At 38.5% G+C, this 27450-nt stretch overlaps 1 protein-coding gene across 4 annotated transcripts in view; it reads left to right on the top strand.

Moving 5' to 3' along the window:
• The first annotated feature begins 3436 nt into the window (after positions 1 to 3436).
• Positions 3437 to 27450, top strand: part of bnc2 (basonuclin zinc finger protein 2) — a 235512-nt gene continuing 211498 nt past the window's right edge. For 2 of the 4 annotated variants that reach the window (XM_067441602.1, XM_067441601.1), the window contains exon 1: positions 3439 to 3931. In XM_067441602.1, the coding sequence (XP_067297703.1) occupies positions 3929 to 3931 (3 nt within the window). In that variant the 5' untranslated portion in view covers positions 3439 to 3928. Of the gene's footprint in view, positions 3932 to 27450 lie in introns of all 4 variants that reach the window. The other 2 variants (XM_067441605.1, XM_067441603.1) reach the window with 2 other exon arrangements.

The following is a 27450-nucleotide window of genomic DNA, read 5'->3' as shown; positions in this document are numbered from 1 at the left end:
TCCATCTTCCCACGTCCATTGTTTTATCCTGAAATGTAACCAAGTTACGTTATGCATGTAAGTTCTCTAAAAGTTTGGATGTAAATAATTCGGATGTGAATATGCCAAGTGCTAATGACAAAAAAGACAGTGATAGGATGTACCACATAATAATAATAATAATAATAATAATAATAATAATAATAATAATAATAATAATAATACATAAAATCTAGTCCCGCTTTAAATTAGTTGTCTACTTTGTGTCAAAAAAAAAAAAAAAATGTATTTATGTTCATACTGATTTGCAAAACATTTGCTGCTATTGAGAAGGGATACAATGAAAGTTATGACTAGGTTTCGTGGCATGGTTGGGTTAAGTATAGAGTAGTAGATGTGACTATAGAAATGAATTACATGTGTAACTATATAAAGGTAATTTTTAAATATTAGTACAATGTAAAACATATATGTAGGTGCATTGTATCTACTGATTATTTTAAATGTTAGTACTTTGCAGTTAAAGTGAAACTATGAATATAATTGGCTGTAATGCAACTGCAGTGAACCTAAGGCCTTTGCAAAATCCATAGCAGTGACACTCAGTCATTTATTCTGTGGCTTCCATGTCTTGCAACATACAAAGCTGCATCTCTCCACTTCCCCACCGGCAAACCTGTCATCACGCGCCCCTCCGCTTGCGTGCAACACACCCGGAGCTCCCACAGAATGCTCTGCATCCCAGGACAAGCTCCTCTGTTGAGCATTTGTCCCCCGTGCATGAGTCTCTGGCTCCATCTGATGACCTTCTAACTGTCTTCAGCAGGCAGTGGGTTCGGATAATGAGGGGATTGATAAGAGGGCTCTCTTCCTGTGGGCGATGGGGGGAGAAAGGGGAGCCAGCGGGGTGGATGGAGCAATGCTTGCCCCATGTGTCTCTGTTGAATTGTGGGAAAAAGGAGTGAAGTGATTCCCCTACAGGCTGTATCAGATTTCCCCTGAGAGGATCATGCTGCTCAAATAATGTGAGCCCCTGGCAAACACAGAAAACCTTTTCACTCCTTTGTTTTTGTTTATGCTTATGAATGTGTGCAAAGAGGTGTCCATGGCCATAATCATTTGCAAGTATATGGCATCAAGTGAATAGCTAACACACATGTACTTTGTTTCCTTCTACCGTGAATCAATGTTCGAGCTAGGATGTTAGGGAAAGTTTACACAAGACAAGAGATCAATGGTAAAAAATGACTTCCTTATTGAGGCTGGATGGCGAAGTTCGAGCGAAATGTGCTTGGCCTCCTTCCATAAGTCAAGCGACACCATCAGCTTGACATTTTCCTCAGTGCCCACAAACAGGAACTACGTGTGGCATTTATTGAACAGACACACAATCTATGACAGCTGATGGCTATCCCAAAGGACCAAAACCAGTAGAAGGTTCAATAGCTCATCATCAACTGCCCTTTGAGTAATTAGACAACTGGAAGGGGTCTGACATAAACCAATACTTATATTCGGGTCCCACAGGTGGCTTTTCGCAGCTGATTTCAGAAAGGAAGCTGCTTTAATGTCATGTTTTTCTTGAGCAAATAAAGGAGTCAAGCTGCTGAGTTCATAATCCTTGGTCCACTTGTTCATTGCACTTAGAAGATGGCTTGCCACTTGAAGAGGATGTTTAATTGACTAATTTGAGCTTATTTCTTATATAGAGTAACAAAGCAATTGTAAAAATAAATAAATAAATAAATATATATATATATATATATATATATATATATATATATATATATATATATATACATTTTTTTGAAATGACGCAAGAAAATCGCTTTCAAACCAATTTAATGGCACATCTGCAAGCTAAGAAGTTGCATCAAACATCAAAAGCAGATTTATACTAATTTGTATCGCCTTATGCTAGGAAACTGAACCCACGTGAACATGCTAATGTATCCATTACTCATATTTCTTTAAAGGTCTATCTTCTCCATTCTGTTGTTTAATATCAGGGAGCAATGTACAGTAATATCTCATTTAATTAGGGATTTAAGCTCTCTAACTACCGGGCATATGGTATTTACTCTACCATGGCCTTGCACATCAGATGAATATGCATATCCTGGGAGTGTGTAGCTTGTTACCCTAGAACGAATTCTACACAAGTTTAATCCCTGATCTATTATTTACCTCTTGACCAAACATGTGAGTGGGGCTTGTAGGCACTCAGCTTGATCAAAATGACTGCCTTGGGATTTAGGGGATTCTATTGGTCCAAAGGAGAAGACTGTCATTTGACTTTCCTCAGCCTTCACTCTTGAGAATCAAGCTCTGTGCGCACTATAAGGAAAAAAGAAACAAGTCTATTATTAAACATTTATAAGCGCTCTGTTCAGACAGTCTGGGGACACAAGTTTGGGAGATATATAGGAAATCAGTGTCCTCAAAGTAACATCTCTAAAGCAAATTATCTTAGTGATTTGTGTGTGTGTGTGTGTGTGTGTGTGTGTGTGTGTGTGTGTGTGTGTGTGTGTGTGTGTGTGAGTGTGTGTGTGTGTGTGTGTGTGTGTGTGTGTGTGTGTGTGTGTGTGTGTGTGTGTTTGTGTGTGTGTGTGTGTGTGTGTGTGTGTGTGTGTGTGTGTTAGGGGTACTCTCTTTAAAGTAAAATTAAAACTGGGCCTGATGAACATTAGGGAAGTATTAAAAATGAGGACAAAAATCTGACTCTAATGCTTTCAATCTCATTGATTCACACAGCAATAAAAAACGCTAGCTCTGTTCATTTTTTGTAAGTAGGCCTAGTCATAAAATCATTGCAAAGTTCCATTTAGGACATTTATTATTGTTAAAGACAACTATTATGAACACCCCTTAATAGCTGTTGGTGTCTTCTTTTTTTAAAAATTATTTTTCTTTTTTTTTTTACATTAGAATTATTTTTTTAACTTAAATTTAAGTGTGTAGATTATTGTTAATATTAGGCCTCTTATTACGTTTTCAGTCATTCATTTTAAAGGTTTACTTAAAAAAATCAGAGTCTGTAGGCTATAGAAATGTAACAAAAAAGAAAGAAAACATATTCAGTGTCTGCAGGATTTTTTTAAGGGTTTTGTTACACAGAGCTCTTATCATAACATAACTGTTAGTCTTTCAGTCTTTACACCAACAATACTAGAAAATGACCACTAGCATATAGCCTAAGATAAAAACAACTCCTAAGAAGCCTATAGGTAGGCTACCTGAACATAACATAACTTAATATTAGCATAGCTATTCACTTGAAGATGGTGTATTACTGAACATAAACTACCATCCATATACAAGATAATCACCAACAATTACAACATGATAATGTATTATCAACTATACTAGAAGATAATGCGCAAGCAACTACACTAGAGTAAAATATATCACCATGTTCCTTTGGATGTAATGCAGCAGTCAGAGAGAGCTGACTATGCAGAAGAAATAGCCGGGAGTGAGTAGACAGTCAGTTTTCTCTTCCCGGACAGCCAGAGATTTACCCCGCTGCTTCAAACTACCCACCCACTTTAGTCCCGCTTCTGTCCCGCTTCAGTCCCGGTGGAGTGTCTTATACGAGCGGATCTGGAACAGCGGAACCAGCGCTGGGCATCTGGATCCACCGAAACAGCTTATATTTCAGCCAACGTGCTTCTTTTGCTTTACTGAGACCCGGTACATATGCGAATGACGAGAGCGCAGAATTTACTCCGGTTTTTTTTTTTAATCAATGTTTTCTAAACGATAGAGGACTGTTGTTTTTGTTGTTCCCAATATTATTTTCGGTTTAAAACTGAGGGGACAAATATAAAGTTTTGAGTGAGTTTAGAGAGATTTGCGTAAAGAAGAGAAGAGGGAAGAGGAGAGAGTCCCCCCACATGAGGGCGAGATCTGACTGAACTTCATTCTGCCATTCACACAATATGAAGAAATGGTGAGTATGACCGATCAACAAATGGACACTTTACAATAACTCTCATTAATGACATTAACAAACAGTTCTGTACAGTATAGCGCTCATCACGGTTACTGCACGTACACTTACATAGTTAAAAAATGTAACACTTTAATACAAACAAATGGACTTAATTCTGTTAAGCTGTAACTCTTTCTGAAGTTTATCGAAAGTGTCGGTCAAGTAGTTTAATCAGAAAATCTACCGCCTTGAGCATGTTTACACGCTTGCTTTAACAAGCAAGTTAAAGATAAACTGCTTTACCTGGGGATTGCTTTTATCAATTTCCCCCTTTATACCTACTTAAAAACACACACTCACACACACATATGACTTCACAAGTGTATAAAAGAAAAAAAAAATATGCATATATAGAAATAAATCAAAACATGAATAGCCTAGCTCTGTTAGACAAAGTTAAATTTGATCATTATCATGTTTTTTTGTTTTTGTTTGTTTTTTGTTACTCAACTACAACTATAATGGATACATATAAAATAGCAGAATGTATAATAAATAATTAATATCATATAGCCTAGACTCGTATGAAACTTGTTGAAAAGACTATCCTTAATATCCTTTTTAAAAATATGGTAAAACATCTGTTTTCCATGTCTGTCCATGAAATAAAATCAAATGACTTCACCCCAATGTTTATGAATTTCAAGATAAGAAACGATTCAGCTTTTAAATAAAAAAAATGCTTTAAACAATTGTTAAGCAACCTGGTTTTAAATAGCAGCAATTATCATGATTTATTTTGAATGCATTTTTGTGCTTTAATCATCTGAGCAATACACAAATGGAACTAAATTAAAACGATAATTTTCAGATTTCTGTGCAACCTGTTGGTGACGATTATAATATTTTCTATCATACTTCTTTTCATCATGATGTTTATTGCTTTCGCTTTTCTGAAAAGTGATTTACAAGGGCAGGTGAACACTGAGGTAGTTTCATTCTCAGAGAATTCTGAGACAAGGGGGATATATCGCTGAATATATGCAATTGGGGGGGGGGGGTGTCTCTCAGTTACTCTACTTAAGGATTTATGAGACCAGCGCTTTAAATTATTATAATAATTTTTTCTGTCCTAATCTCAGCGGCTGTCTGTGATGGGGCACAGTTGTTCAAGTGTTGCAGTCAAGAATGCCAATTTGCATTCCAAGAGTGTCATTTGATGACTTTTATCTGCACGGCTCCCCGGACTTTTCTGGACACTTAACATTTCATCTGCTCCATGTCAAGAGTCAAACGCAGTTATGTCCCCTTTCTCTATCTCTATCCTCCTCGCTTTCTTTCTCTTTGTCTTTCTCAGTTCCATCTCCTTTTTAAAAAAAAAAAGACCATAGGTTCAGGGCAGGAGTATAGGAGAAATGAGAGGGTGTGCGAGAAAGAGGGAAGGAGGAGGTAAAATGAAGAGGTGCTTTCATGTTGCAGGCGCAGTCTAAGGCTGAACTTGTCAGCTGTGCTGGTGTGATTCTCCAGGGGCCCTGGCAGAGTAAGAGGGTAGATGATGGTTAGACGGTTCAATAAACGCATGGACAGGTAGCCCTAGTGACGTCCCCCGGAGACATTGTCTTAATGAAGAGCAGGTCCACTTAGCCCTGTGTTCTCTGACCCTCTGCCTACTCACCACACACACACACACTCACACTGCTTTTGATCTCACAGCTCTCTTGAACCTATCTGTGAGTTGTGTTGGTGACACATGTGAAGTTGTCAGAATTTCTAAGTAGAAATATAGGACTACTTAAAATATTTCTGCTCATTGTCTTAAGTCAAAAAAGAATAGCCTTATACTAGAGCAACCTGTAAATGAGGAAAGTGGAATATGGAGGACTGCTGAAACTCATCCATGTCCACACTGATAGAGAGAGCGTTTGATATGGATGGATGGGGTGGATAGGTACGACAGGTTGGTCATAACACCTGCAAAACAGCGAGAATACCCAGAAGAGAATAAAGTTTCTTCTATGTGAAGAGACGGTTTAAATTGCTTTTGAAGTTTTGTACATTTACTTTTAGAAAAGAAGCATTTTCTCCTCCTTTGGCCGTCTGTGGATTCTTGTGATGGACATTATAAGTCAATGTGTGGATGAATGAACTGTAGAAAAATACTATGAACTTAAAGAACACAGGCAAGTTATTTGATCGAGAGACCAGAATGATGATTAAAGAGAAAATAAAAAATAAATAAAATATGTTTCGTAGAAAAAACTATGAAAGAAAAAAACGATCATTTGAAATCTGCTTTAAGAATATAATTTTCAATAATTAGGCTTCATTGTTTATTTTGAAGCATTTTCTAGCAATCTTAAGTGTTTTTTAACAATCGTATTTATAAGGAAACATACATTTTAAGAAATGTAAGATTCAAACAAAATACAGGGTTTTCAACTTATATAAACAACATTTTTTTTTTTTTTTAATGTATCAATTTCCAGAGGCATCATATAAATGTGCTCTTTATGTTTTGTGCTAGTATGCACACAGGACACACCATCATCGGTAAAGTGTCTAACATACACACTTTTCTTTTCTATTAAAATAACATTTTTGAATTTTTCCACAACAAGAATACTTACATTTGTACTCGGTTGTATTTCTGTGATTCATTGCCATGGGTATTTTGTTGCGGAATAGCTGTAAATGTTGAGGTAAAACAGAAATACTCTGGTGTGTCAGCTGCTAGAACTGGATTGATGACCTGAGGAAATGATAGTTTAAGGTTAACCTCTGCTCTCTTAAAGAACTAAGACAATAATTCACTTCTATTTGTAGAGAGAACCAAGCTGGGCTGGGGATGTTGTGGATCTACAAGCTAGCACAAAACAGAAGCTTGGAGTGACTAAAGTACTCATCGGGGAGGTGTATGATTATTGTGGGTGATTTATTTTTTATAGTTGATATGGAGGTACTACAGTATAAGATGTTTCAAATTGTGTCGTTCAGATTGTGCTGGAAACAATGGGATTTCCAGTAGTGCATTTGTCTCTTAATAAAAAAGAACAGGGATAAACCTTTTTAGCGATCCTGTGAGGTCCAAGGAAAGGTTTGATTAAAAAGTGTCACTTCTGACTGAGCTTGGAATAGAGCGCTGAAAGAAATCAGATATGACAAGATAAGTGGTAGGTCTTAAATAAATCCCCCAGAACTACACAGCAGCACATGGGAAAGTGAATGTATGAAGCTGAGCTCTACTGTATGTTAAAAAAATATATTTTTTTTACTGTTTTTTTTTTTTTTTGGTTTAGAAAATAAGCTAAATATTTAGTTTGTCTGTTTTTCTTCGTCTTTTTTGACCTCACTTTCTCACTATTAATGTCATATTTTTCAAATGTGTTTCGGAAGACCTTATTATTCTTGTTTTCTAGTGTTTTGATAATTATTAATCTAGATAAATGCCGTGGTCCTGACCTAGTCACTTTTATTTCGATTTGTTTTGCTGCCTAGAAAACTGTTTACAGAGAGTCTGGGAAACATTTACTGTTTTATTAATTGTTACTAACTACTTACTCTAAAAGTGCAGTCATTTTCTTTGCTTTGAGTTCATACTTTTAATTGGTGTTGTGTTAATGATAAATAATTGTATTCAAGTATGTGTGTGTGTGTCTTTCGGTGTGTTTATCTGTGCGTGAGTGTGCAGAGAGGGGGACAGTGCGGCTTTTGAGCAGACAGAAATGGCGCTTCTAAGAGAGCTCTTTCATGTGACTGTAGCATTCCACTAATGCAGTCACAGCAGCGATGCACAAGACGAGACATGCGTCCCGTCCTCCCTTTGCCATCAGTCTCATCAGTCGCTCGCTTTCTCTCTCGCTCTCTCTTTCTATGACCTTAACATTTATCAGAGAAGCCTGTGCAAAATTCCTCTCAGCATCTGTGGAATGAGAGGAGCCAAACATGTTCACACACACACACACACGAACACACAGCCAAACTTTAAATAAGAAAGCACACTGACTCTCACATTAACTCTAATTCTCAAGTCTCTTGGCACACACTGTTTGTGTATTTCTTGTAAAAAAAGTTTCTTTATACATAAATTATATTATAATGTTTTTGTTCCATGTCGTTTCTTTCTATCCATTTCATTAATGTACGGATAGCCTCTCTGCCTGAGTTTGAGGGAACAATAACAAAACAGCCCCACTGTCACCGTTATTAGATTCCTGCTTTCTTTACCAGGCAACCTCATATTAAAAGAGAGGGAGAGAGAGAGGTGAGGGAAATGAGCCGTGGATAGAGTTTGTTGAGTGTGTCAAGGACATGTGCCACATGTTGATAGCACTGAAGACCAGGGGTGAGGACGACACAGGGAGGGAGAAGAGGGGTCTGGCCAGACGACAACTCCGGTGGAGAAGTTTACTGATAACACAAACAGTTAGTGCAGGAATTCAGTTTTTAATAGGTGTCTAGAGGAAAGGGTGATGTTTGCTCTCACAGGAGAAACTTGTACACACTCGTTTCTCTTATCTATTATTCTGAATTGTAAAAAACGAAACAAAAAAACAAAAAAGCTAATCGCAATGTATACCTCACCTTGACCAAAAGGTTACAGTTGCCTAGTACTTAATACACTTTAGTATCACTAAAATCTGTGCTCACTTTCTCGCCTTTAAACTTAAAGGGGTAGTTCACCAAAAAATGAAAACTATCCCATAATTCATTCACCCTCAGGCCATCCTAGGTGTATATGACATTCGTCTTTCCGATGAATACAATTGGAGTTATATTAAATCCAAGCATTATAATGGCAGTAAATAGCAGCCCAAAAAAATGCATCCGTCCATCATTAAAGTAATCCACATGGCTCCGGGGGCTAATAAAGGTCTTCTGAAGTGAATAGATTGGTTTTTGTAAGAAATATATCAAAATTTTAAAACTTTATAAAGTGAACTATCTAGCTTCCAATGGACCTCCTTCCGTATTCAACTCACGAAGAAAGTGTACTGCCTTTCGGAGCTCAAAATGCTTATCCTACATCCGATGTCATTGTCGCATCAGATACGATTTTTTTCGTAAGTTGAATACGGAAGGCGGAAGCTAGTAATGTAATAATGTATTTTTACAAATATAACTTTATTTTTCTTACAAAAACCCATCAAATCGCTTCAGAAGGCCTTTATTAACATCCCGGAGCCGCGTAGATTACTTTTATAATGGATAGAACACTTTTTCTTCAAATGTTGGGCTGCCATTCACTGCCATTATAATGCTTGAAAGAGCCAGGGCATTTTTTTTATATATATAACTCTTGTTTGTATTTGTCTGAAAAAAGAATGTCATATACACCTAGGATGGTTTGAGGGTGAATAAATCATGGGGTAATTCTCATTTTTGGGTGAACTATCCCTTTAATCCCCATTTTATTGCAAAGAATTTTTAACTATTTCCATCAGACTTTTATTTCTAAGCTTTTGTTATACCCTGAAGACTTTGGCAGAGCTGAAGATCTTTCTTTTTGAAGAACTACTGTATATGGAAAATATTTCAGAATCTTTTCAAGAAAACAGTGTAAATATTAGTTGTTATAGAACACAAGACCAATTATAGAACAAATTTCAAGTTAAGTTCAATTGCATTAAATTATAGTTGCTTTGTTGTAATCAACATAATGCCACAAATGCTGTGGATTGAGTTTAACTTGCATTGAACCCAGAAAATTCCTTTAACCGAATGAAATAAAAATGAAATGTTTAACATGACATTATTTTGGAGCAATATAAAGTTCATAAATTGCTCAGTCAGTCAACCATTGTGAGGCTGGCATTAAGATTACTGAAGCTACTCCAATAGAATAATATGATTTTATTTAACACAAGAAACTCTTGTAGCAGATGCTTTGAGGTATGACCAATGTTCATGGACTACATGAACAATAAACAGTTGAGTTGGGCTAAGTGCATTTACTTCTGTAATGTACTTAAGTACACAGGCATCTTATCAGTAATCACTCTTGCGGGGTCGTGTGTCATGAAGTTAAATGAATCTCCACCATTTTTTGAAGACTGATCAGTTGATGGCAAAATGGAAGACAGGTCGGCGACAAATTATTTAGTGAGTATTTAAGTAAACACAGTTTATTATCTTAAGTGAACGTGAATAGTTTGGAGAATATTGGATGTGTATCAGTGTATTGGATTCATCCATGTGGCCTTAAAGTGACAGCGGCTTTGTAAAAAGCTGATGAGTTCAAGGTGGTCGTATACTATCATGTCGGATGGAGCATCAATGACTGGCTAAAACCACCATGGCACAGTGTGCATTCATACGACAATGCAACAAACAATAAAACAATGTGTTGACATAAAAACTAATTTTACTGTCGATACTTAAGTACTTTTAAAAGCAAGAACTGCTTTACTTTTACTTAAGTAAAAATCTGTTTTTTACTACTTTCACTTGCCACAGAGTAATATTTGACCTGTAGTACTTTTACTCAAGTAATGGTACTTTGTCCACCCCTGACAATAATCTCTGAGCCATTTTGGAGAATGTGTAGTTTTATGAATACAGTGGCATCATTATAACTAACACCATTAACTAATGCCACCATACAAGCTTTAATCTGCTATTCATCCAATAATAAAACACCATGAGTATCCATCAATGTAATGTTTAGTTAAGCGAGTGTTGGTTTCCAAATAATTGCTTGCATTTCGAAACTACAGTAAATACTAATATCTTACCTGGAAATCCTTGGGGATAAATGCAATAAAAGTCATTTTTCTTTATTAGGTCTTTTCTCCAGGCCCTCTCTTTCTTTCTCCTTTGCTACACGTCAGTAACCCAACACCACCAGAAACAAACGAACAGCTCTGGCAGTAGTGAAAATCCTCAAAATGTTCCTCGCTATGAGACACTTTTTTAATTTCTTCAACGATATATAACTGTGTGCTATAGTGAAGCGAAGTCTGCTAATCGATATTCTCTTATTGGGTGTGTGGTTTTGGTCAAATATCTCTCTTGGTTGTGCCTCAGGTGAGGGGCAGCAGACTAATAAAGCATGTTGTGTCTCAGGGGCAGAAGCAGGGATGAGTATGGATTAGTCAGTGTACCCGTCCTGTGAACATACAGTATACCTCAAATCTGGAGCTCTCTCTCTGTCTCTGTATGGAAGGCTTTATTCATGTCCTAATGGAGCAGAGAGTCAGCACATGTCAAATAGAGATGAAGGAGGTCTGCAGAAATGCTCTCCTGCCTGTATGTTTGTCCTTGGTTAAGTCGGATTGCCTGTGGCTGATGTCTGAGGAAAGTTATGAAAGAAACCATTCTATTCAGTAGCTCTGAACTCGGAGATTAGGACACTGAACTATGCTTTAGTAACATTTATGGTGTATTTAAAGACTGCTTATTGTAAAGGGTTTACTGATGTGTATTATTAAACATTTATGTGTTGAAAAACCAAACGATACACCAAAAATGATCTAAAGGGTGTCTGAATCTTTCCGGTCTTCTCTTGAATATGCTCAAATACACTTAAATAACAGATCAGAGACACAAAGAAAGAAGTGGAAGTGAGACATAAAGTGTGCCACTCACAAGCCAAGCTGTTATTACAGACTAGAGCACCCTGTCATAAATACTCATAATTAGATGCTTCCAGAGACCTAATAATTTTACCACGTAACACAAAGAATCTTGAGTGGCAGAGTCACTTTCCTCTCTCCTCAGCTTTATTTACTGCTGAAGTGAGCCGGTAGTGTGTGTTTCTGCTTATAACTCGCTAATGGAAGGGTTGGTTAGTACAGTAGCTTGGCTGATGACACCCTATATGATTTCTCCTTTCAGTGGTGTCATCTGAGCAAGTCCTGTGTTCATGTTTTCACATGTAAACGGCACTCTGTTCCACTCCAGTGCTTCAGGCCTCTTTTACGAGCCTATGAAAATTTCAGCTGCTTTCTTGACGTTAAGGAAAAAAAAAAAAAAATCAAAAAATCAAAACCACGTAGCCAGCTCTGCACAACTCTTTCTTTTTTGGCCAAATGACCTTCATTAAATATCATTCAACATAACGAAGTCTCCTTCACACAGTTGTATACTCATTTGCAAGATGAATGCTCATCTTTCAGATCTTATTGGCCAGGAAGGCTACATTAAATGTTAAGAGCATATTGGTATGTTAGCATTGTGTCTTTGTAGCTTTCATCCAGCATGTCTTTGTGAAGCTTAAGCTGAAGCAGTCCAGGAGTTCTCCCTGTCTCCCACATCAAAGCTGCTCACATCTTCCGTCCAGGTCCAGCCACAGTCCAGCCAGCTTATAATGCCAATCTAAGAGTACAGGTTTCAGTAGCTTATACCAGATCTGAGTAAATGGAGTATGTTTAGAGTGCCACCCAATAATGCTAGCAGTCGGTCTCAGTTTTTCTGAGAAGAATCACTGTAGTGTCTACTATAGTATGGAACATTAGACCATGGTTGTGGTTTAAGGTGGGGTAAGTGTTATTTCAAAAAAGTTTTACAAAATGGACTCGGGCCGAGTCCAATAACAAACTTGTAGCCAATCAGCAGGTAATGGGCATGTCTAATAATGATAGCGAGCAGAGAGCGCGCTCACTGCAAGTCATTATAATTTAAAACACACGACACACGACTATGCCGGCTTTTTCTTGAATATGCTCGTTTGTCATGTTCGCGTGTTTGTTTATTTGTCGTTGTATTTTGGCTCACTTCAGCGATGATAAAGACCCGTTCATTTCCACACCGTATGGAGCATCTAAATCTCCTGTCTCCTCCTAAAACTCCTCCTAAAACTGTCTGTTTACAAAATGTGTCCGACAAGTAAGATGCTATACTCCTAATATATTTGTTTGTTTCTTCTTTTCATGATCTATATAACCCTAATCCCGTCATAATTGTAATATGTCGTTAGTTGGATTCGTGCTTGTGTACTATCAAGTTTTCATGAGAATGGTTTGTGTTTTTGTGATCGCTATATCTCTAATCTTGTCATAATTGTAATATGCCGTTAGTTTTGACTCGTGCTCGTGTACTATAGAGTTGTTCATGAGAACGGTTTGTGTTTTTGTGATCGCTATATCTCTAATCTTGTCATAATTGTAATATGTCGTTAGTTTGGACTCATGCTAGTGTCCTATAGAGTTGTTCATGAGAATGGTTTGTGTTTTTGTGATAGAAGCGGTGACTTTTTTATTGAATCAAATAGCCGCCAAAATGCCGTCTTCTGAGAAGAAACCGGTTCGTGACCGCAAGTAACTTCTCAGATTTTGATTAAAGAATACCGCAACAAACAAATTATTTCTATGTATCAACTTGCACCGATTAATTGTTCACCCTAAGACCTGTAATATATGCCAACAAAGTGAATAGGGTCAATTTAGATTTCATGGAGACTTTAATAGTGTGCACAGTCTGTCTGAAAAGATCTGATTTCAGAAAAAAATCCAGTTTGCTTGCGGTCTAATAGACTGTAAAAAAAAAAATGCCAGGCCTCTCCAATTGAAAGTTCTAGTGACTAATCACATCTAAATTTTTAAGTTGGCCAAATTGAACTTCTGTGAATTGATACAATTTAATTCACAGAAATTCAATATGGCCATCTGAAAAAAAATAGATGTGACCAGTCACTAGAAAATTTCCGATTGGAGAACTGATTTTTTTTTTTTTTTTACAGTATACTTAAATGTGTAAAATGCAAATAAAAACAACAGAAGGGTAAGCTGAAAACAACAAAAATGGATATGAGGTTAGAACTTTGAAGAAGTAGGAAGTCATAGTGTGTGTGTATTTGAACATGGGTTCATGTTCATCAGAATACTCAGAAAAGTTGGAATGCGCTATGTAAATGTGGGATGTAACGATATCCCACATTTTAGAATGCAATCACAGTATGAGGAGGTAATTTCCATTGTCACAGAATATATACAGTATATATAGCCACAAAAAGTGATACAGTTTAGCCTTTGAGTTGTTTAGCTTGTCCAATTCTTTCCTCCTGTGGTAGCTTGACTATGCCAGGGTTTTTCAAAAGGCACTAAATATTTTCCATGTCCTCTTTCATATAACTCTGGATGCAACTGTGTAACTCAGAGGCCATCAGGCTTAGAGACAACATTAAACCAGTACTGGTCATCTTGCTCATCAGAACACAGGTCACTGTGCCCTCAGGCAGAGATACAACTGAACACATGCTACAAAAACACGAATTCTACAGCACATAATGCGATGCCACAAATAAACAGCATTAGATCTCCCCTGAAGCTTCGGTAACTGAAATGGCAAGATAATCCAATATTCACTAAGGCAAAGCGCAATGGTATGTTTTTCCCACAGAGATTCTCAAACATTTCTGTAAAGTTGTTTTCTGGCATTGCGTGATTATGTTCACCCATGCTGCTATACATTTCCCATATTCTGTGCTTTTATAGAGGGTATGCACATGATGTCACACTAGGCAGGATTCACCCACTGTGGCAAAAAGACTGAGTGGCAAAAGTGGGAAAGAGCTTTGCGATTTACTGTGCAAATAGATTCAATGTATCACTGCAATTTGCAAAAACAACTGGAATCCAGGCAGTGAAATGTGTATTTGCAGTTACCATGTTGTAAGATACACTATATTGCCAAAAGTTTGGGGACGCCTTTCTTTACATGCACATGAACTTTAGTGAGATCCCATTCTTAATACGTAGGGTTTAATATGGAGTTGGTCCACCCTTTGTTATAACAGCAACATTTCTGGGAAGGCTTTCCACAAGGTTTAGAAGTATGTTTATGGGAATTTTTGACCTGGCCTGGATCGCAGTCTCCACTCTTATTCACCCCAAAGGTGTTCTATTGGGTTGAGGTCAGGACTCTGTGCACGCCAGTCAAGTTTCTCCACACCAAACTCGTTTATCCATGTCTTTATGGACCCTGCTTTGTGCACTGGTGCACAGTCATGTTGGAACAGGAAGGGGCCATCCCCAAACTGTTCCCACAAAGTTGGGAACCAATTTGTCCAAAATGTCTTGGTATGAAGCATTAAGAATTCCTTTCACTGGAATTAAGGGGCCAAGCCCAACCCATAAAAAACCACCCTACACTACAATCCCCCTCCACCAAACTTTACACTTGGCACAATGCAGTCAGGCAAGTATCATTCTCCTGGCAACCACCAAACCCAGACTTGTCTATCAGATTGCCAGACAGAGAAGTGTGATTCGTCACTCCAGAGAAAACGTCTCCATTGCTTTGCATTGCACTTTGTGATTTAAGGCTTGGATGCAGCTGCTCAGCAATGGAAACCCATTCCATGAAGCTCTCTACATATTGTTCTTAAGCTAATCTGAAGGACACATGTAGTTTGGAGGTCTATAGTTATTGACTCTGCAGAAAGTTCATGACTTCTGCGCACTGTGCGCCTCAGCATTTGCTGACCCTGCTCTGGGATTTTACATGGCCTACCACTATGTGAGTTGCTGTTGTTCCCAATTGCTTTCACTCTGTCATAATACCACTGACATTTGACCGTAGAATATTTAGTAGTAAGGAAATTTCATGAAGGACTTACTGCACAGGTGGCAGCCTATAACGGTACCAAGTTTGAGTTCACTGAGCTGCTGAGAGCGACCTGTTCTTTCACAAATGATTGTAGAAGCAGTTTGTGACCCACTTTATATTAGGTGGCCTTAACTACTATGTACTAACATTGTAATTAATAATTTTATACAATGCACTTATTGTGTACATACATGTTTTACATTGTACTTACATTTAAAAAAAACCTGCATGTAATTACGTCTGTAATTAATTTCTGTAGTTACATTTGTAATTAGACAGCTGGCACTTCCCTTACACCTAACCCTACCCTTAAACACTTACCCAAACCACCACACCTGTCCCTAACTCTACCCGTATCGCACCTCAATATCAGAAAAGGTGTTTGGCAATACAATTTGAACACAGTAAGTACTTTGTACTTATTTTTTGATGTATGTACAAAATACTTAAGAACAGCTGATTTAATGATTTGGATGGGTGCGAGCAAATGTTTCTCCATTCTGGACCCTGACGGAGTTTTGGTTCCTTTTCACTGTCACCTTTGGCTTTTGGCTTGCTCAGTCGTGGACACTACATATTCAACTATATTACTGATCTACCTGCATTGACACTATATGATCATTGAAATGAGCTGGATAACATCACTGTTTTCTCAAGAGCGTCTGTACAGCTGAATCAAATTCTGTTGCCTTATTTTCCTGTTTAACACTGTGAAGCTGCTTTGAAACAATCAGCATTGTAAAAAGCGCTGTATAATTAAAGGTTACTTGACTTGACTTCCAATATTTGTGGCTTGTATGATGAATTTTGGCATACAATTATACCATTATATATGGTATTGACAACACCAATTAAATATTTACTGTAAAAATATTTACTAATATTCTCTAACTTTTCAGTTTTTGGTAACTCTTTAGTATGGGGAACACATATTCACTATTAACTACGACTTTTGCCTCAATAAACTCCTAATTTACTGCTTATTAATAGTTAGTACGGTAGTTTTTGTAGCATTTGAGTTTAGGTATTGGGTAGGATTAAGGGATGTAGAATAAGGTCATGCAAAATAAGGCATTAATATGTGCTTTATAAGTATTACTAAACAGCCAATATCCTAGTAATGCTAATAAACAGCTAGTTTATAGTTAATAACTGAATTTTTTTGTCTGCGTTCATAAAAAAAAAGTGATGTGATGCGCCTTGTGTTCTGAAAAGGAGGACAATGCAAGTTTAGATAAATTGATAGGATAACAAGAGTTCTTAAATCGATTCAGTTTATAGTGAGGAACTCTGTATAATCTTCCTGATGGTAACAAAAAATTCTGCAAAATATATTGAAACAACTAGAATATCCATTGATGTCCATATCACTTTTATGTAATCTTGAAGTATGACCAAATGCCAAGTCAAGTCAAGTCAAACTTATTTTCACAATGCATATTGTTTCCAAGCAGCTTTACATAAAGTCATAATGTTTTGTCTATGATGCCTTATTCACTATGCTTTAACAAGTTTTAGGGCTGGGCGATATGACTATATTTAACAATGACACGTAACCATCCAGATTTATATCCACCTGTATTGTATTTAAAGTGTCGTCTAGCAGATAAAGGCTTTGCTTAATGTATTTTCCTGGTGTCAAAATCAGGGACATGCAAAGGTCACCCGATGTCAACCCCAAATGTCAATGTCCAGAACCACTGGTTCTTTGTAAGGAACACTGTCGAGTCCAACTGCCTTTAAAGGGATAGTTCACTTTAAAATGAAAATTATATCATCATTTACTTACCCTCAATTTGTTTCTAACCTGCATGAATTTCTTTCTTCAGCTGAAAACAAGGGAAGATATTTTGAGGAATGTCAGTAACCAAACAGTTAACTGGAACCATTGACTTCCATAGTATTTTTTCCCCCACTATGGAAGTCAATGATTCCAGGTAACTGATTGGTTACTGACATTCTTCAATTAATCATTAATTTTAAAAGAGGAACAAAGGATCGCGATCAAGGCATTTGTCGATGGGAAAGATGTCTTTAGCATCTGTAGCTCTGTAGTCTGTAGCTCTGATTGGGGCAATATGGCCAGAAAATCATATCCCGATATAGCTAATTTGATATCCCGATAACGATATGCATAACAATATAGCAATTTTTCTGTTAATTCAGTTTATGATAGTCTATACAAAATTGCAATGTGGAAATGCAGTTTGAAATGATATAGAAAACAAATAAAGGTAGTATGGACTACATTTTTATTTTATTTAGAACCTTTTTTCAAGCAAGACTGTTGGTAAAGTTAACACCTGCCTAGGGATGTTAACCGATGACCGTTTGACCGATGGTTGACCGTATCAACGCTAACCGATCAAAGTTGTCGGTTGAAAAAAAAAGTGATCTCTAAATGAGGCTATTATACAGTGGACTAAACGCTACTACAGTTAGCCATCTCATTCCAAAATCTTTTTGTGTGAAGTGAACATATCCCTCGCACTCAATTTTTCATAACTCGCCTGTTAGTACTTAATAAACCAATAAAAACATTTGGCGCGAGGTCACAGCGTTTGGGTTTGCGCGCTCACAAGGATTGCAAAAAGTAAACAAGCTAAAAAAAAAAAAAAAAGTGACGTGAGTGGATGGGAGGCGGCAGCGCTAGGACAGTGTGTGTGTGTGTGTGTGTGTGTGTGAGAGAGAGAGAGAGAGAGAGAGAGAGAGAGAGAGAGAGAGAGAGAGAGAGAGAGAGAGAGAGAGAGAGAGAGAGCAGGAGCACGGCTCGCGGCTGTTATTTCAAATAGCGCAGCATATTTTAAACTAATCGGTTAACCGGTTTCAACCGGCTAATGAGGCTCGGTGGTCGGTCAAGAAAATGTTTAGTTTTTGCCATTGCTACACCTGTCATTAAAATATTTCAATATATGGCTGGTGTGCAGGTGTTGCAGCGTCTGTGTCTGAAGTTTGTTTTGAGCGCTTATGCCACCACTCTGGCATAGGCTAATTACTCTGAGAATTACCCTGGTCTGAACTGCATCTACTACTCCATGTTTGTTGTTTATGTATTGCAGCGTGCATGTGCATGCCGTGGCGTGAGGTGCATCTTGACATAAAATTCTGCCGTGAACGCCTTATCGTGGCGTAAGCGATAGAGCCTTATATAAAACGATAGATATTTTCTATCGTCCAGACGATATATTTCGTCATATCGCCCAGCCCTAGTTGTAGGTCTATCCAATTGAGGTCTTTCCTGTGTTGGTTGAAAACGCCCCATAATCAAAGCCAAATGGAGCAGTATCAGACTCATATTCTAACTAGAATTGAGTATGAACATGTCAGGCTACTATGGGGCATCTACAGTGGCATATTTCAATAAACTTCTGAACTCTGCTCAGGCCAATCACAACGTGTATAGAGTCGGTGGGCGGGGCTTAACATAGTGATTTTTTCACACACATATCTGGATTTATAAAAAATAAACTAGGACTAAATATGTGTGCACCTTACGGACACTCTAGACCATCCATACGCACTCTTTTAGTGGTGCGAGCGAATTAATAAAGTAAACAGAATGACTGTTTTCATTTTGATATACACATTTAGATTAAATTTGCCACTCTCATTAATAGAGTTATGCACTCAAATTACATTAAATCATTTCCTAGAAGTATTTTTTTTTTATATGAATTTAAATAGAAATATTTTTGGATTTGCTGCTGAACACTCTCCCTGTGGCATGCTGCGTTTTAATTTTTTGACTACAGCAAGGATTGCTTGGCGCATAATAATTCCGCTTTGAATTGTGTTCTAAATAGCAGAACTAAACTAAAATATGTTTGTGTGAATAATGATGAATGATGCGCACTTGACTAAGCAGATGGCTTAGCAACATAGACGGTATAATGACAGACACTGAAGGACTCGCTTGTTCATTGAGTGGTTTGAATAGGTCCAGGGACAGAGTACTGTACTACCTCTGCTGCATGCAAGTGTGCTGTTAGTGTCGTGTGTAGACAGATAGTAGCCTAATGATAACCCATTTCGCGTTCTCTCTAATATTATGAAAAATACCTCTGTATTTGAAGGACAGAATTCGAAGGAAAAAACTCTTCTCTGAAAACTTTTTTTCATACAAATTTGATTTAATTATTCTAAAATACGACAAGGATACTAAATGATTTTTAGCAATGTAATGTGTCTCATATTTTAATGTCTTGTATCACTAAACATGGTATCATGTGAATGGGAATATTCATATGGAAATGATATGCAGATCATGTTGTACATAGTAAATCTAAGCTTTGTAAGCTCTGAATATGGTTATTTCTGGAAGGAGACTGGGTGGAATTTTGTGCAGGTTCTGCACAGGTTCTATGCATGGTTTTATATATCTCAAAACTTTTGTAAAATATATTTTTTGTAAAATATAAATCTAGCTGTTGTGCGTACACGCACTTTGAAGGATTTGTTCCCCCCAAAAATGTAAATTCTGTCATTAATTACTTATCCTCATGTCATCCGATGGCTCAGAAAGGCCTCCATTGACAATGTCATTTCCTCTCTCATGACCCATAAAAGGCACTAAAGACTTCTTTAAAAAAAAGTCCATCTTACTACAGTGGTTCTACAATAATTTTATGAAGCGACAACAATAGTTTTGTACGCAAAAAAAACTAAATAATGACTAATGAAAAGAGATGGCCGATTTCATTCATGATTCGGATCGCGTGTCACCGTCAAACTGCTGAAATCACATGACTTTGGTGATCCGAACCGCTGATTCGATACACTGATTCTTAACAGTTCGAAGCTTCGGGAAGCTTTGTTTTGAAATCGACCCATCACTACGTAAGTCGTCATTTAGTTTTTGTTTTTTTCCAAAAACTATTCTCGTCACTTCATAAAATGATTGTTGGACTTTGTAACAACGCCTTTAGTGCCTTTTATAGGTCTTGAGAGAGGAAATGACATTATGGCCAATGGAGGTCTTTCTGAGCCATCTGATTTCAACAAAAAATAATATTTTAATTTGTGTTCCAAAGATGAACGGAGGTCTTACGGGTGTCGAACGCCATTAGGGTGAGTAATTAATGACAGAATTTTCATGTTTGGGTGAACTAACTCTTTAAGGATGAAATTGACGTTTTATACGAGGCCCCTGATGTGTTCCAGAATTGATCCCAGTAATGTAACTAGGGTCTTGATACCAAGATTGAATTTTCCGGCATTCCGACTCCAGCTTGCATTCACATGTAAAAACTCTCCAGCAAGTTGACTGCAGTTTTCTAAAATCTGCTGTAATATGTAAAGGGCATTTTGTTATATAGATCCCAACATGAGCAAATGTTTGTGGACCATTTGATAAGCTTATTGATAAAATGAACAACATTTGGCTACTTCCATTGAAGGTTGACTGACTTCACTCTTTTAAAGTGGTAAACAGGAGACAGCATTCAACAACAATTCAGATTCAGTGGTCCACAGAATTCAAACCAGCATTTGTCTCTGTGTCCCAGCTAATGATCTCCTTTGTGAATTCATACATGACAAGAAGAGTGCAGACCCAACCAATAAAACATGATACAGTACACAAACATCTTCCTTATGGTCCAGAGGGACAGGATTGCACACCAAGTGGACATCGGAGAAAAGACATTTCATTAAAAACATACAGTAAACGGTTCAGAAATGTTCAGGTTTAAATCAACGTTTCATGTTATTTAGCTACACGAATACTGCAATGCAAATTGTGTTTTTACGATTCCCTGTGGTAGAACCGACTCTGTGAATCTGTGAATAGGTTGCATAGGATGAGTCTATTTAATCTTCCCGTCACCTACAGGTTTCCTTTCCAGCCTCTGGCAGCTTTGCAGTCATGTGACTTAATGTGGACTCTGGCTCATGGGCAGGCCAGGGAATTGTACAGTTATGATTTCTTAACACACTCACATTATAATCAGTGTAAGGCTTACTTTAGCCCCTAATCCTTAAGTGGATAAGCTAAGCTTTAATTAGGCTAATCAGCAGTATAATTAGCTCCAATTACATTTTATTGGCCAGATAACAACATATATTTAAGAGGGCTTAAACAGCATCGCAAAAAAGTGTGTTACATGAGAATGCAGTGGCATCTTCGCAATCTTTCCACAAGCTCTATATACAGTATTTACTCTAAAGTGCATTTTTTTGTTGTTTAAAAGCTTTGTCTTTTTGTCAGTTTGCTGTGATGCTGTCAAGCTTGTGAACCAGGTTTGTGCTTGAGTTTACTGTGGATCACCTTGACAATCAGGAGGTTCACTCATGTGCCATGGCTTGACAGCGTGTCAGCAGTTTGGTCACTTAGTTCATTAAACCTAGCGAGGTGTGCATTGGTGCATTGAGGGTGAACCCAATCCTGGCCTGACAGCAAGATGGTAGCCCTCCAACTTCTAAGTGTTTATGGAGGATTTCAGAGACACAAACTGCTTTTGCCTTTGTTGCTTGCACATTGTGAAGCTTGGGAATCATAGAGTCTCTTTCTCAAAACCCCTTGAATAAATGTGTGTTTATCCTGCATGCTATAGTAAGTATATGTTCATGTACATCTTTGTTGTGAAAAAAAAAAATTAAACAGACTATTCTGTCATCGCTTTTGGTTACACAATTATCATTTATAAAAATCAGCATGCGCAGTATTTGCCCTTGTAGAAAAAAAATTGGATGAGCAGCGGGGCAGGATCTTGTCAGTTCTTTATTGGTCACTGCTAAGACAATGAGAGCTGACACCACTGACTTGCTCTGATAATTTCAAAAGTGTTGTAAGTTGACTTTGGGTTGGTAGAGCCATTAACTCAGCAAGGAATTGAGTCACTGCGGGTGTTAACACCCACCTGCTGAAAGACTTGGGCTGCGTTCCAATTCACTTTTGTATGCCCTTTCCTCGCTAACTTCCCTCCATCTCACGGACTCGCATGTACGTAATTGAGTGCCCACTACTGGTGGAGCCCTTACAAAGCCCAGATCACTCGAAATATCATGTTGCATTATGGTATATGTGGCATATTAGTGTAAATAAGTAGACCTTTCTCAAAATCGTGGGGTCAAGGCTCTGTCCATATATGCTTCCCTTGTCCACTTGACAAAGTGAAACACTCTTAATATGTGTGGGAAATTAGGGAAGTTCACAAGAGTGTCAAAAAGCAAAGTGGAATTACCCCATGTCATGCACAATGACTCTCTGATTCTCCAGCAATTATGTAAATGAGCCTTGAAATCAACTGAAAAATCATATAGTGTGACAGTTGCTTTATACAGACATATATAAAAGCTAGTTAATCCCATAATAAGCATGTAAACATGTAGCACACAAGAATACTGTACAAGAAAACCTTATAATAAACTTAAGCATACTTACATTTGTTGTACATACATGCATACGAACATCCATACATTAGAAATGGCACAGTCCAACATTCTGATAACCTTTTCCCGGAATATTTATATGACTGAGAAAATAAATATTCTTCAAACATTCTTTAAAAAAACATAATGTTAATTTTCACAGAATATTTGGAAATAATGTTATCATAATTTTAAAAAGAGTAATGGAAGACATTTGTCTTTGTTGTAAATTGTGGTATTGCCCCATACATGAAGAGCTCAGATGCAAAAGCCTCTAAAAGCCGCTTTTGTCAAAAATTAGATAATGATACTGAGTGTGTGCTCTCTGCATATAGTATAACTTCATAAAATACTTTCGCTTCAAACTCACTAAATCCCAGCCTTAGCCCATTCAGAAGAACTAATACTTAAGTAGAAACCTATACATAGGAGCCTGACAAAAATGCAAATTTTAAAGAAAACCGTCATAGAAGCTTTACGTGTAGTGTTACCTCAAATTTTGGTCAAAATTTGCATATAGTATTTTTCTTTATTTTCTAGCAAAAGATATAGTTTTTTAAATTTTGAGATGTTCACAGAGAAGACTGATTGGCTTGATTGGCTTCATGTCATAATATTCTCATTCTATTTTTTTTTCCTTTTTTCTTTTTTCAAATAGTGCTCAAAGAGCATTATTGTTGGACAGATGCTTCTAGAGTGTGTTGTCAAACATACACACCAGTTGGCCATCAAAGGTGGTGGGTATAATGGTAACATCTGGAATCTATATCTGATATCTCATCCCTTTCACCAGGGGCGCAACAACCCAGTTTATAGAGGGTGTGCGACACGAAATTTGTAAAACCAGCCATATAAATCTGTATTTACATACTGGACAAGGATTAGGTTGTCCGCATTTTAAGTAGCTGTTGCATGCTTTAACATAAGGCAGATCTACCGCAGTGCCTGAACTGAAGTAGTCTGCTTGAGATTAAAGCTCCCCTCCCTCATTCTGTGTGTGTGGTTCTGTTTGGAAAAACTTCAACATGCTCCAACACTGGTTATAATAACGTTACAGGGAAGTATCACATAGCAAGTAGCATGGACCAATCATCTGCCCTAGGCTTTAGAAGAAGTTCCAACAATTTTGCCACTAAACCAACAGACAGGGAGTTAGAACACAACCTCAAGAGCCCAAGTTGTTTAAGAGTTGAACAGATGTCTGCTGGTGTGTGTGCATTTAGTGCACACAAATATGCTATTTCTACTTGGCTAATGACTTTATATTTTCAGTGTGCACACTTTAAATCCGTGTTCACTATCAGTTGCCACCACCATCTGGACGCCCCAGAACACATCCCAGACCCCTCTTTTCTCTCTTTCCCTCATCCTGCCTTCCTGCAGTTCATATTTCAGTTTGCTCCCAGGAGCTCGCAGGTCTGTGCCAGACGGAAATTCGCTGAGGCTGCAGGAGCCCCTCGGAGGCCACACAGAGGAGGGACAGGCCAGGAACAATCAAGCCCAGTGCTCGTGCCTCTCCAACAGCCTGTAAGGCTGCTCAGGTCCTCAGGGTGCCTGGTGCCTTTTTCTAACCCTCACTCCCCTCATGCCCCATCTCACTCTCTCTCTTCCCCTTTCATGCTCGCACTATTTCTCCAGCAGAACGGCCCTCCTCTGTCTACTCTCCAGGGTGAACCGAGAGGCCATCCAGTCATTCGTTGTCCATCAGATGTGTTTACTCTTTCCGTGACAGCCAACACATCTGGAGCGCATATTCAGGTTATTCCAGTGCCACTAGACACATTCCATGAGATCATTTCAGAGGTTGTTATGGCGATCTTCTCCCCCCAGTTGTATGACAGAAATTGCTGGAAGAGGGTAGGGAGGTGAGGGTATGGGGTACAAATGTGAACACTGGAGCTACTATTGGTGGGGGGTTGGGGTAAGTAATTACAGATCCTGTCGTCCTCCCAGAACACCAGCCCCAAGCTGTAACAAAGTGCTGCAGTGACATTCTTCCTCCTTCTTTCGTTCTTTCGTTCTTTCTTTATCTCTTGTGTCTTTACCCTTTCTGTCTTATTTTTCTTATCCATCGGCACATTTCAGGTCCTGGCCTCTCCCCCTGAACATTCCTGTGCCTGTGTGTGACTGTGACGGCTGTCATCAGGCAGGAATGTCCAGCTCTCCCACCTCGTCCACCATGCTCTTGGGTGAAGCCCCCCTCCCGACTCTCCTTCTTCGAAACGCTCGCCTTCAGAAAATGTGTTCCTGCAGATGTTGTCCATTCAGTGCATACCTTTGATTGGCTGGCTTCCACAACAAGCAGAGTAATTTGCAGATATTCAGTGGCTTGTTTTTGAGCTTGAGAGTGTGCAAGCTATTTTATCTTCTATTGCTTTTACCAGTAAAAGGGAACATTTACCATTTGTTGAACACATAACTCCACACAAATCTGTTGACAAAAATGTTTTCTTCTGGTTTTCGGAGAAGAAAAATACCTTTTTCTCAGAGCAAAAATATCCTGCCCATTAATAACATATTTGTTCTGCCCTGATAGATATGGTATGTGCACAACATAAAGCTTTAATATTCTCATTACTCTAAGGGCAAAATATGATTTCTTCAAGTGAGTCTCAACATCTGCAGTTTCTAATGGCCTTAATTATCATTGCCCAATGAAGCTATATTTGTCCAACATTAATTGGTCCAAGTACTTTTGTCTACATTCTACCGGACTTACTGGACTTTATGTGTTCCTATTTTGCAAACACCAAGGTATCCTCGGTAATTCTACTACTCCTTTTTTTTACCTCTTCCTGAGTCAGGCCTCTCCCAGGTCTCCTCTAAGTCTTGTTTGGTACCACTGTCCCATGGTACTCTTCTACATAGCTGAACTGCAAGCCTGTGACCCCCCACCTCTGCACTTTTCCAACAATCCATCACTCCCCCTGTTTTCCTTCTGTACCAGCACAGTTTTCGTGGTTGGGGAGAGCTGTGTGTGATATATTCAGGGCAATGGTGTTCATTTCAACAACACCCATAAAGCCAAACCATAATATTGTACATGGCTTTGTTCCCCAGTTTCTCTTTTTGACCTTAATAAATTATGTAGATTAGAAAAGTAGAAACACATTGTTCTGATAAGAGGTCTGATGCATCTGGATGGGGGGAGTGGTGGTAGGGAGGACCTGGATGATGGTCGGGGGTGGGGGTGGGGATGGAGGGGTGGGGGGTGGTCAGAGAGAGACATGAGCCTGTTTAGTCACACTTTTTCTTCAATTCTGGCCCCATATGTTAAGAAGTGAGGAATAACAGTGGTGTCCCAGTTGGAAGAGACTTTATAGGCCACTGCCAAAAGAAAGATGATTGTCTGTGGTGGGAGAGTAAAACAGGGGCCTCGAATGGTAAGGAAAAGCCAAAAGTGTTACGCTGTGGACTGTTAGTGCGGGTGTGCTAAACTATTAGGGGGCGGAAAGCCTTTGTCTGCAGGAGCTGCTGTGTTGCAACACATATGAGAGACTGTAGTGGAATGTGTGTGTTGGAGCAAGTGTGATATACAGTGCGTGACATTTATTTAAGAGGGACTCTAAGAGTTTCAAATGCTGGACAAGATATGGTTCCCACTCTTTTCTTTCTCTGGATGTGTTTCAAGACCACCTGAATCACAAATATACACACAAAGGGGCCAAGCATTGATCCCATTATGTTCTTTTCTCATAACAAATGACACCGAAAACCCTCAGTTCTCTTTTGGGGAATTTTCATTTCTACATTGTCAGTGCTGACTGTGAGAGCTCTCTTTAAACTGACACTCATAGTGAGAGAAAAACACAGGGCTCTTATGATCAGGGTGTGACATAGGTTTAACTCAGAGCCTCACATGTGTTGTTCTCCCTCCTGACCTCCTCTGAGATGCAACTCGGCAGGACGACGAGATAGTTTTCTGTCTTAAGAGAATTTCAAAGGCCAATAGTGAGATGATGAGAGGGAAACATTTAGAAGAAAAGAGAAAGCACTTTTCTTCCTCAAGTAGGATCTTGTGTGATCAAAGACAGGTCCCTGTGAAATCTGTGAACCCCCTGCAGTAAAACTCAACATACTGTCAATTAAAAGACACTAATGGTACAGTGCTATTCCCAGCAGTTCCGGCACTGAGAGCTCTGTGGTTCCTCTGGGGAATTAGTTAGGTGACAGAAGTGCAGCATGTTTACCAATCGGCAGCAGTGCTCATGGTTCCTAATGAGAGAGAGAATGGGGGGGAGGGGGGTTAAGAGAGAGCAAGTCACTGTGAGTCATCTTATTCATGCATCATCTCATCCACATGTGTGTGGGGGCGACATACCTGTCTACACAGATGGATATCTCTGACTCGCGTTGGAGGTGCGACTTTGGAAACTCTTGGCAGGACTAGTAGGGGAAGTCCCCTGGACGACGGATGAGGCAGCGTCTTTGGGTCCTTTTCAAAGGCCGGAGTTTGGAAAGGGAGAGGACATGATGAAGAGATCAGGAAATGCTCCATTTGCATTCCTCAGAACTCTGATGTGATTTCTCATGTGGAAGTTTAACAAATTAACAGGGAGAATGAGATAGGCCTACTACAGGAGATTTATGTTTGTTCTTAAAAGTGGTGTTAGTAGGCAATTTTT

This window comes from Pseudorasbora parva, chromosome 4 (genome assembly GCF_024679245.1).
Source record: "Pseudorasbora parva isolate DD20220531a chromosome 4, ASM2467924v1, whole genome shotgun sequence".
Taxonomy (NCBI): domain Eukaryota; kingdom Metazoa; phylum Chordata; class Actinopteri; order Cypriniformes; family Gobionidae; genus Pseudorasbora; species Pseudorasbora parva.
This window is presented reverse-complemented; position numbering and strand designations above follow the sequence as displayed.